The 12,016-nt window shown below is 47.1% G+C and overlaps 1 protein-coding gene across 2 annotated transcripts; it reads right to left on the reverse strand.

Moving 5' to 3' along the window:
- Positions 1-211: 211 nt before the first annotated feature.
- ddx42 (DEAD (Asp-Glu-Ala-Asp) box helicase 42) lies at positions 212-11,908 on the reverse strand. 2 transcript variants are annotated; one of them, XM_062533100.1, is made up of 18 exons: positions 11,831-11,908; positions 10,562-10,782; positions 10,127-10,280; positions 9,980-10,035; positions 9,696-9,732; positions 8,386-8,538; positions 7,983-8,087; positions 7,533-7,652; positions 7,076-7,252; positions 6,627-6,755; positions 6,297-6,396; positions 4,778-4,825; positions 4,440-4,537; positions 3,298-3,574; positions 2,821-3,047; positions 2,530-2,640; positions 2,248-2,361; positions 212-2,088 (listed from the first exon to the last, which is right to left on the reverse strand). In XM_062533100.1, the coding sequence occupies exons 2-18, from the start codon at positions 10,771-10,773 to the stop codon at positions 1,426-1,428; spliced, it is 2,781 nt and encodes a 926-aa protein (XP_062389084.1). In that variant the 5' UTR covers positions 10,774-10,782; positions 11,831-11,908; the 3' UTR covers positions 212-1,425. The 2 variants fall into 2 exon arrangements, with proteins under 2 accessions (XP_062389084.1, XP_062389085.1); XM_062533101.1 differs by lacking the exons at positions 9,696-9,732; positions 10,562-10,782; positions 11,831-11,908 and having other exon boundaries at positions 10,127-10,190.
- Positions 11,909-12,016: the final 108 nt, after the last annotated feature.

The following is a 12,016-nucleotide window of genomic DNA, read 5'->3' on the forward strand; positions in this document are numbered from 1 at the left end:
TCACAAAGACCCGTCCCAGCCAGACATGTTGGAAGAGAGCAAATCTTTCCGAAGAGGCAAAGCAATATAAACATGCCACCCAGCAACGTGTCTGAGCCATCTCCCTAAAAGCTTTTAGGGCTCATGAACTCAATTGCTTTAACCCTCCCCGGCCAAACAAAGCAAAACCGAAAACGAAACAAAGTAGTAAGACACTGTGGATGAGCGAGGGAACAAGAGAAGAGAGACTTTATTGAAGCTAGTTCGGCATCACCTGACAAAGAGGTTTGTGGACAGAGTTGTGATGACAATGGAGTACAACAAGGTAGTCAAAACAAGATAGCGCCCAATAGCTGCTCAGATATGAACATCATCTCTTGTTGGTAAAGGGATGCGTTTGTACTTTTATTTCCGTGCTCAGTGTCCAGTACCACAGGCTAGCATGTCCCGTGAGTTTGGTGTTAGCAGGATCGGGATCCTGTGATCATCGTGTTAGCAGAGCCTTTGGCTCCAGTCTGTTGCTTTACAAACAAAGGAGATAAAAATAAGGGGGGGAAAAGGACGCAAAGATTTACAAAAAAAAAGTAAAATAAAACAGTGGTGGATTATAGCTGGTTCAGCAGAACTACACAACATAGACACCCCAGTATTTTTTTTTATTTGCCTTTTTATGCCTCATCTTCTCACTGCACAAATGGTTCAGTGCCGTCCTTTGCACATGCGCGCACACACGGTCCTTTGCACGCACCCACACACACACACACACACACAACACGCGTACACACACAACACGCGCACACACACGCGCACACACACGCGCAGACAGACACACAGACACAAACACTCACACACGTCCCTTGTTAAGCATTTTAAAAGGACAAATGACAATCTCTGTGCATGATCAAAGGCACAGCTAAAAATCTTCAGCCACCAACTCAAGAGATCTAACACTTAAATTTGTTTAACTAAGTTTCATATCAACACATTAAATGACTTCATACAAACAGCAAACTTTACAGGGAAACTCGGAAGAACGCTGGTTACCAACGGACGCCTGTCTGCAGACATCGGCAGAAAGACAACAGAAGATATGACGACAAGACCTCTGCAACACTGGGATACCGTGATGTCATCCTCATCCCCCCCCCCCATCCCACAAATACAAGATGGACTGACACCGGGGGAGGGGGGGAGGATGAAGCTACATGCTCATCCAGGAAAGGTGGTGGAGTAGAGATGGTAGCTGAAATACTGCTACAGTTCTGGGAAGTAAAAACGGATGCACTCCCAAACTCAACAACAGCAACAGCACCTCCTCATGGCCAAGCAGTCCATCCATCCCCAGTGGAGGGGCAGAGAAGGCTGTTGTTGGTTTCTCTCCTCCCCTCCCCCTGCAGTGTTGCGGTTGCTGTTGCTGAGTGAGAGCAGTGTACCCCAGTGGACGTCTCAGTTGTCCCATCGGCTCTTCTTGCGCCGGGGCAGGTCTGGGACGGCGAAGCCGGCCCCGCGCTCCTCACGCTCCTCGCGATCCTCACGCTCCTCCCGATCCTCACGCTCCTCGCGCTCCTCACGATCCTCGCGCTCCTCCCGTTCCGAGCGTCCGTCCCTCTCCCTTCGGCCGCTGCCGCCGCCGCCGTTCCGGCTGTCGCTGTGGCGCTCGCGGTCCCGGTCTCCGTGGCGGTCGCGTTCACGGTGGTCGCCGTGGCGGTCGGCGCGGTCGCTGTGGCGCTCGCGATCGCGGTCTCGTTCCCGTTCCCGATCTCGCTCGCGGTCCCGCTCCCGCTCTCCTCCGCCTGAGCTGCGGTCGCTGTGGCGACTGCGCTCCTCTTCGTAGCGATCACCACGGGGGCTGTCGGGCACGCAGCTCAGGGAACCGGCGCTGGCGAAACCCGCCAACTTGGTGCCAATGCTAAGAGCTGGCGGCGGAGGGGGCATGGCGGCAAAGGCTGCCACCGGAGGTGCCGCGGTGGGTCGGTCCAGGCCCTCGGGGTTCCCACTGGGCACCGAGCTCAGGCTCCCGGCGCTGGTCCAACCCGACGTGCTGCTGGCTTTGGTGGAGAGCTTGGGAACGTGGCCTGACGCAGCCACAAAGTGGTTCTTATACTGGGACTATGGGAAGATGGAGGGAGGGAGAGAGAGACATAACGGAGGGAAATGAGAGCATGAACACTAAAAATAAATCTATGAGAAAGAGGAGACAGCCAGACACCAGACAGAGAGAAGAGAATGAAAGAAACGACAAAATGCATGAAGGCATAAAGCGGGTACCTGGAAAGCCTGTTTCATGGCTGACATGCGGTCTCCCATGGCTCCTCCTGTGGCGGGCTTGAAAGGCTCGTAGTTCCCAAGGGCAGAGGCTCCACTTGCACCAGCACTACGCTCCTGTGCAAAAACACTACATTACCCAGAAGTCTGTGCCCACCCACCCAACAGCCTTGTATTGAATACAGCTGCCAAATTTCCATCCTCCATCTGTGACCTACAGCAATCTAGCTCACTGGTACCAAAATAGAAGAGATATGCCTGCGAGGACAAAACACAAACACATACCGAAGTGTCTGCTCCTAAGCCTGGTCTCTCTCTGTACCCCAGGCCTCCGCCGCCAATGTTGATCTTCTTCCCTTTGCCTCCCTTAAAGCGGGACTTCCTGAACCAAGAATTCTGGATGGTGGATTTAAAAAAGAAGCAAAACAGAGCCAAACACAGAACACATTAGGCCCATTTTTGACTTCAGAAAACATTTGAGTAGACTATATGCATACAGAATCTTGTTAGGAACGATCAATCAATTTCTTATTTTATTTCAAATGAATGACTGATAGTCATGATATCCAGTTGCACCTGCATGGCAAGGTCCATAAGGTCCTTTGAGACACTTTGGTTGGCTCCCTCCAGGTTACGAACAAGGTCTCCAGCAAATGAGGTGTCTTTATTGGTGAGAAGGGTGTAGGCCACACCCTTTTCTCCAGCACGACCTGTTCGACCAATCCTGTGTGTGTGCGTGTCGATGTCACGAGCCACGTCGTAGTTGACCACAGTGCGGATGGATGGAATGTCCAGACCACGGGCTGAGGGAAGAGAGAAGAGAGGGGAGGGTGTGTGAGAACGCTCAGCATGGCGGGACTCTTTCACAGCACGACACTGGCCACTATATGATCAAAACACAATCTTTTCTGCAGGCACTCGAAGTCGTTATTAACTCGCAAGGACTTAGAGCTGAACGTACTGGTGCTTAAATGCCCCTTCAGACTCCCCCTCAACCATCACACAACCATCCTCCGCCTCCACCCTCGTCTTCTCCACCCATCTGCTACCCACCTGCCACGTCGGTGGCCACCAGCACGGGCAGGCTCTTCTTCTTGAAGTCGGCGATGACCTTGTTCCTCTCGCTCTGGTCCATGTCGCCGTGCAGCAGGCCCAGCGAGTAGCCCTCCTGCGTCAGGTTGGTGGCCAGCTCCTCGCAGTTGGCCTTCTTGGTGACGAAGATGAGCACGGAGCCGGCCGAGGTGAACTCCACCAGCCGCCGCGTCAGCCAGCCCCACTTGTCCACGCCCGCCGGCATCACCTCCACCAGCTGGGTCACGTCCTCGTTGGCCTGGAGCCACAAACACAGAGGAGCATGAGGATGGGGGGGATGGATGAACAGATAGATAGATGGATGGATGGAAGAAAAAGAGATAGAAAGAAAGACAAAAGAAAAAGAAATAGAGAAGGAAAGAGAGAAATGAGGGAATGAACGAGATGTATACAGAACAGAGAGAGAGAAAAGAAACCAGAAAGCAAAAGATGGAAGAGAATGAGAGGAGAGTGAGAGACAGGCAGAAGGAAGGGCCGAGCAGAGAGACAGGCAGAAGGAAGACAGACAGGACACAGAGGCGTGGAGACAGAGGAATGCAACCATGACACAGAGGAGGGACAGAGTCATCCCAACATTAACACAAAGGTTCTCTTCAGTAAGAATGACCTCCCTCTCACATTCCCAACTCCAGCACACGTTCCCCATCACCCAGAGAGCAGAACATCCCCTTCAGTGTCCACCCATTACAGCTACAGCCATTCCTCAAGTAGTCATCAACTATTACATTAGAAGCAGTGCTTTGGTAATCAGATCAGTTTTAAGGACAATACATCTCTGATTCCAATTTCTTCAAATTAATTTATTTTCTGGCTCACTTCCCGCTCAATGAGCAAACTAAATCTCTCTGGCAAGTGGACAAAACAAGGCATTAGTGGACACTGTCTTGGGGCTAATCGATCCAAAATTATTGACAGATTAATTGATTATGAAAATAATCAGCCTAGAGCTAATTTAACTCTTTCCAGTCCGCTAATGCAAAAATCAGTGCCCATGTATGGAACATGCTCAGGTCACCAACAGCAACAAGACATAGTAGAGTTCATTGTTGACTCAATTTCACTTGGACAGGAAAGAGTTAAGGGTGAACCAAGGGGGCCATTACCTCTCCAATGTCTCCCTGCACGACACGGATGGGGTCGACCAGGATATCTCTTGCCAGCCTCTCAATCTTCTTACGGAATGTGGCACTGAACAACAGGGCTGTGGGGATGAAAGAGGTCCTGGTGAGCAAAGCATATGGCAACATGCACACACACACACACACACACACACACACATGCAGTCAAACTGCACTCGCTAAACTACATGCACTCAATATAGATTGAAGATGGCACAGTAATACATAGCAACTACCTTAGCATATATAAATAACACCTTGTAAGAATACAGGTACACAACGTGATGATAAATAGATAAAAATCATCAAAAATAGCGACTTACTTTGTCTGTCTGGCCGGACGTGGCTGGCGACGGATCTAACCTGATACTCTGAAATAGGGGAACAGGTTTTCACCACTCAGCATTCATCACTCCACCAATAATCCAAAAGAGAACCAAGACTAAATACATTATTACTAACTCTATATTATTACTTACTAACCAAGAACATTTGGGGCTCTAGCTTGTATGCCATGCAGTATGTGTTCATACTGAAGAACAAATGCTCATTTAATGTAGTAAAGCACAACATCACACTACATTCAAGCACTAGTGAGTCAGTGCATAGATTTAATTTGAGTGACAATGTACACTGTTATCATTAGGGGCGTGAATCTCTCCCTTTTGAGACGATTCGATTCGTATCGATTCATAAAGCTACGATACGATTCACAGACGATGCTGTTTAATACAGAACGATTCAGTGTGATTCAATACGATGCGATATGATTCGATACGATACAGTAGTAAGCCACAAAATGCAATATAGTTCTTATTGCACTCTTATGCCTCTAAACGAAATCATTCGGCTAATTAATAGAGATACATTCATATCACCCTATACTTAGCTGCTGAACAAATCAAAATAGTTTAAAACTACGTGGTGTAGCTGTAGCTCTTGGGAAAGAGTGTCTGTCTGGATTAGGCTACCTTTCATAAATAAGGAGGCTACTAACACACGTTGTGAGAAACGCGTTCAACAAATCAACAATATGACAGGTAAGCAATACCCTCCCTCCTCAGTCAACTTTCAGACATGCACCGAACATACAGTTAGGCACCGAAGCATTGGGGAGACACCCGCGTAAAGGGGAACGCAGGAGGATGACAAGGGGTGTTTGTTGTAGCCTATGAAGCTAGGTTTGAGGCTTGTGCTTACGACTAAATATGACTTCGTTCAGGATACTGCAACACACGTTAATGTCAGTGTTATCTGCGTTTCACTAAACTCGACAACTAGCCTAGTTTGTTGCCACTGTAGCAGTGACTGCTTACCCTCATGGGAGAAGGCTAGACGCTCTGGTGTGTTAGCAAATCAGGGTCGGTCTTATGATTTTGAAAGTAACAATTTGTAATGTTAGTTTTCCGATTCATCCTTTTAAAATCGATTCATCAATCGATTCATAGTACATTTAAACCGATGCAGGGGTTTGCCTTCCGATGCACTCGCATTTTGAACGTTCCGAATGATTTCCGATACGTATCAGTTAATCGTTACACCCCTAGTTATCATCTTTCAAAACATCATAGATGACTCATTTAACGTCAACTTCCATCATGTTTCACTAGATGTATCAGCTGATTACGGCCACAATGCGGCACACAAGATGTCAATAACAATTTGTATGTCATTTGTATGACTGTTGGCACTGTGATTTCCGCAGCACGGTAGCAGTAAGTACTGCATGCTGTGGATTCAACCGAGAACCCTTGGTGTGTACTGGAGGTGCTCATGCTAGTTGGCTCTTACTTGGAATATGTAAATAAGTCAGCTGAGGACATTTTGAGGACCATATCTTACCAAAGCCCATGTCAAACATGCGGTCGGCCTCATCAAACACCAGGTAGGTGACCCTCTGCAACGACGTGGCCTTCTTCTTCACGTGATCAATGAGGCGACCCTACGAGACAGAGGACAGAGGAGGGACAAACACACGCATTATGTTCAGTAGGAGTCGATAAGGGTTTCAGTACTATTGAGAATAAGAGGAAAACGTACATACAGTATCATCGTAAAAAAACAGTTAAATATTGGGTGACAGACTGCAGAATGACACACACACACGCACACACACACACACACACACACACACACACACACACACACACACACACACAGCAGGGTACTCACCGGAGTGCACACCACGATCTCGGCTCCATCCTGCAGGGCCTTGGCCTGCTCCCACATGCTGCCTCCTCCGTACACGGCCACGGAGCGCAGACCGTACGCCTTCCCAAAGCGCTTGCACTCAGAGTGGATCTGCACCACACAAACACAAACACAAAGTCATCATCTCCTCAGTCATCCCTAGACATACAATTGAATTAACATTACTATGAATCTAGTCCCTGTCTGAATCTTGGTCATCACTGCCATTATTATATTGCTGCAGCAGTCTGTTTGTGCAACCAGGAGCTATTTGGCCAACGCATCACAAGACACAGCATACAGAAGCTCTTAAATCCCCCTCTGCACCATCCCAGATCACTCCATCAATTTTCTCTCCATCTCTCCCTCCCTTCTCCATGCCTTTCTTTTAAACCCTCCTCCAGCCTCCCCCTCTCCCCTCCCCACCTCACCTGCTGACAGAGCTCTCTGGTGGGGCACACGATGATGGCGATGGGCCCGTCTCCCGGCTGCAGCTCCTTCTGGTCCATGATGTGCACCAGCATGGGCCAGATGAAGGCCGCCGTCTTGCCGCTGCCGGTCTTGGCGATGCCGATCATGTCTCGGCCACTCAGGGCAATGGGCAGACCCTGGTCAAGAGGGGGGTCAGTGAAGAAAGCACAGCGTTAGGAGTAGTATGCCATCAGATGACCATCAGCCTGGGGAGAACCAAGGACTCCTCCATCTACAGCCTACAGTCATGAGCTGGCTAAAAGCATCAGTTAAGGCTCATCCACCCAGGCATCCCATATAATAATATTAAAAAAAACTGTGTCTATCTCCAGACATGTTGTCTCTTTTCTCCCCCCCCCCGGCACCCGTTCTCTGACATAACCAAGAGCTGGCGCTGGCATAGCAGTGAGACGGTACCTGGCACTGGATGGGTGTGGGCTGCGTGAATTCCGATTTGCGGATCGTGTGCATAAGCTGCTCGTCAAAACTGAAGTGGGCAAAGCTTGTGCAAGGTTTAGGGGGCGCCGCTCCAGACACCTGTCAAAACAAGGAATGGATCCAAGAGTTTCAGTCAGTTAGAAGAAGAGCACGATAAACCAACTGCGACATTCATCTGTATCCATATCATGGATCTGTCATGACAAAGTAATTGAAGGGTTTGCATCAGTTTTCTTGTGTGTGCAAATGAGTGTGTGATTGTGTGTGTGTGTGTGTGTGTGTGTGTGTGTGTGTGTGTGTGTGTGTGTGTGTGTGTGTGTGTGTGTGTGTGTGTGTGTGTGTGTGTGAAAATGATTGTGTGTGTGTGTGTGTGTGTGTGTGTGTGTGTGTGTGTGTGTGTGTGTGTGTGTGTGTGTGCACATGACTCACCCTGAGGTTGAGTTTCTGTCTGAGATCCACCACCTGTGTTCCCGTCAGAATGTTGAGCTCTTCGTGCTCCTGATAGAAATTCTTCTCAAAGGGAGGGTAGTCAATCTGCAGAGGAACCCCATGAGAGAACACACATGACACACGGCTCCCCCTCGACATGTTAGCATGACCTCAAACTGTAATGCCACATGCATACCTGTGGTATTACATCTAAAACATAAGTGTTATTTTGTCTTGTGCTCACATTCATGGTGAAAAATCTTGACTGTGTCTGTACTGCTCGTCCTCGCTAACCAGTAGACAAAATTCTTTCATTTTGCTAACTACACATTTAGATATGTGAAATCTAGATTTCCTGACAATGAAGTGCATCCTCTGATATCTACATGGCGTAGCTCCTTACCTCAGTGTGGTCGATCGGGGGAAGAGGCAAGATGATCTTCTTGGTGGTGGGAGCGATGGGATTGCCGTCGCTGTCGTAATCGATGTTCTCCTCCTCCTCCTCCTGGGTCAGGCCGGCCGTGGGGTTCTCGGCCATGTAGCGGAAATAGGCCTCCTGCACAGAGCACAGGAACAGGCATCACACCGCAGACACCAACACACACATCTACACACCCATACCAACACACACACACACATATCTACACACCCATACCAGCACACACACACACACACACACACACACACACACACACACACACACACACACACACACACACACACACACACACACACACACACACACACACACACACACACACACACACACACACACACACACACACACACACACACACACACACACACACACACACACACACACACACACACACACACACACAGGTGTGCTAGAACTGTCATCTCAACTATCACATGATATCAGACATAGAGTGGACAGACTAGCTAGTTAGCTGGCATCAACTTCAAAATACAACAATCTGTTATCTGACTGATAGATTTGCAATGACATTCTCATGGATTTATCTTATTCAACTTTCTGTTGTGATCTGGCCTAACCTGACCTGAACCTGGCTGCTACGATACCAGCAACACTCTCCTGAAGTACAATCTTAAATCTAGAGTCAAGAGTTGTGTGGCTCATTTAGACTGGTAAGATTGTGCACACATGTCCACCGCTAAAAACGGAGGATGGTGGGAGAGTAACGTGAATTGTGTGAATTGACCATTTCATAGTCTGTGCAAGCTACTCGGACTTGAATGCATCAAGGAGGGTCCCTTGCATAGCAAAATATGTTGTCCACATTTTTGAAACACCATGCACACGCGAGTACCGTGTCACGCATTTCCTATGTGGACACATCATTCCTGTAGCTTGTGTAGACTATGAGAGGGCTCTTCAACAGGTGTGTGAGCCTTGCGTTCTCAACTGCGTCTGCATAGCTGGCATATGCTATGAAATGGTCCCTAGTGTAAGAAACAGTATAATCCAGACAAACTACATTAGCTGGGTGCATGGATGTCAGAAGACAATGACATCAGAATGTATTGGCGTCAATTATTCTTCACAACCTGGCAGGACCAGATATAGTCATAAAAGAGATAGAAGAAGAACTCTAGAGAAGAGGAAAAGTCCAAACGGAAGGGAAGAGGGAGGATGAATTAGTGAAGAAATGGGAGGAGAGAGAGGGGGCTTGGCAGGTCTTTTGGGATCATAAGAGTGGTACATGATGGAACAGTAGCAAGCTCACTCACTTGGTCATCTTCCTCTTCAATGTCATCTCGTATACCCCTGGAAGAAAAGAGCGGAGAAAAAAAAAACTTCCCTGCGACTCGTTCCATCACCTGTGACAACCCCCATCCCACAATGTTGGCTGAATCATTGCCAGCCCTCCCCGAAAACCACCTACTCCCAAACCCACTCTCATCCTACACAGTCTAGAGAACTCTGCAGATTATATTTACATGTGGTGTCTCTGAGACAGCAAAACAGCAAAAGGACAGGATAAACAACAACGTCAACAACAAAAAGTTCTTACTTGGCAGTCTTTTTCTCCTTTTCCTCCAATTTCTTCATATCCTTAGCTGCTTGATTCTAGTAAGTGAAAACATTTGAAGTATTAAAGCCTATAAAATGAACAAAAAGCAACAGATCCACTTACTGAAGTGCCCTTTCCTCTTCTCACCTCAACCTCCGCCATGAAGGCATCCAGTGGATCATCGTCACTGTCTGAGCCATGTCCCCCTCCAGACTGGAACTGTTTTCGGGTTGGGGAGTTCTCAGCTGGGATGTAGGGCAGGTCATTGGTGCTTGCCTCCTCTTCATCATCCTCAAAATATCTGCAGCAACAAGAAGGGAATTAGATGCAAGTTCACTCCACAGCAAGTCAGTACAGAACACTGACTTAGTGTCTTTATTACAATGGAAAAATATGACAACAAGTGACGAGTGAAACTGATAGTAAGTCATTTTGTTTATCCTCACATATATGATAGATTGATACCAGTAATTTCTAGGATGAACCCTTTACAAAAGAAAATGCAACCTCCAGACCTAAAATGTCCACCTCATCAAAGAAATCATCCAAGTTCAGACACCAGACTTTCATTATGACACTCACGCATTCTCCTCGTCGAAGTTGGCTCTTTTAGTGCCTATTTTGTAGAAGGCTGGGAGCTGCTGATTCTTGCCATAACCTCCAGCTGACCCTGAAGCTCCAAACGAGTTGTGTGATGGCTGCGGCAGAGGATCTTCTTTCTTCCCTCCGGCCAGAGAGAAGCCACCAAATCCAAAGCCTCGCTTCCCCGCTGGGCCTCCCTTATTCCAGTTCATAGCTGTGGTCTTAAAAAAAACAAATGCAATGACACTTTTTTTAGGCTTTTAAGTATATGGCTCTTAGCAGACTTAGAGTATCATTAATAAACAATACATTAGCAGTATAAAGTACAGTCATATAACCTAAATAATGACAATATAAGTAATACACGAAATACAACAACAGACTAAAAACAATAGCCTAACCATAAACATGCAAAACACAACAAATTATGGTTACGGACGGTAATTTTGTCCAAAGTGAAGTTGTTTAATTAGACAAATACAACGTACACAACATATAAACCTTCTCAGCATTTTATCACAGACAGTGTCAAGATGTCAATTTATCATGCAGGTTAGTTTAAGTAGTCGATGTCACCTGAAAAAGTGTTTGTTTGACAACGATTACATGAGGGATCTCAAAACCATAAATAGAAACACATCTGAGCGCCAGGATTCCAACTCTCACAACATTAGTTCCAATGATCTAACCTGACAATCATTCCCATCACATTCCCAAGAGCAAACCTTGAAACAAGTGTAACCCTTGTAAGAAGGTATTAACATCTACAGAACACAAACAATATCAAATACCTACCCTAATCTATCAACCAAAGACAAGTGACAACTGCAATGTCAACGTCTCCTGATGCTTCGACAGATGCTAAATGTTCATCATTAGAACTTGCGAGGGCTATAGCTAGCTAGCTAATACTTAGCTGTTTTCGAGCATGATGTACTTATCAACGAGTGTCAACTCCAAGGCATCGAAAGAATGTCACACATAACGTACACAACAGTGTCTCACATTAGCTGAAAACTATGCCTTGATATAGGTAACTTCACTGTTAAGTCAGCTCATTCTATGTAAAGCATTTCAGCTAACGCTACCTAAAACGTCGAAGGCCGCAGCAGCCGTAGCGCGCTGCGAGTACAACAGGGGGTGTGTGAAGATTGGTCGACCACCTTGCTACTTAAAATGGTTTCAACATAATTTGGCAATATACGCATGATGCCTCTGGCTCAAATTCCATAGACTACGAACAACAGAATGTTTTTTTAGTTTGATTACCTGTTTATACCACTGTGAGGAAAACTCTATTTACAGCGTCCACCTCTGAATGCTCGTCTCGACAGTGCTCTACTGACGTCATTTCCAATCGCCAGGCTTTGTGTTAGACGTAAAAACCTGCGACAGTCCTGGGTCAGCTCAGGACCAATGAAAACACACTTGACGTGATATTTTCCGCCCTTTTTC

Source organism: Sardina pilchardus, chromosome 3, assembly GCF_963854185.1.
Source record: "Sardina pilchardus chromosome 3, fSarPil1.1, whole genome shotgun sequence".
Classification (NCBI taxonomy): domain Eukaryota; kingdom Metazoa; phylum Chordata; class Actinopteri; order Clupeiformes; family Clupeidae; genus Sardina; species Sardina pilchardus.

Coding starts and splice junctions, on each gene's coding strand:
- ddx42 (XM_062533100.1), bottom strand. CDS start 10,773: ATGAACTGGAATAAGGGAGGCCCAGCGGGGAAGCGAGGCTTTGGATTT. Junction 4,538..4,777: donor CGTCCGGCCAGACAGACAAA/GTAAGTCGCTAT, acceptor TCATCCCCACAG/CCCTGTTGTTCAGTGCCACA. Junction 2,641..2,820: donor TTATGGACCTTGCCATGCAG/GTGCAACTGGAT, acceptor TCCACCATCCAG/AATTCTTGGTTCAGGAAGTC.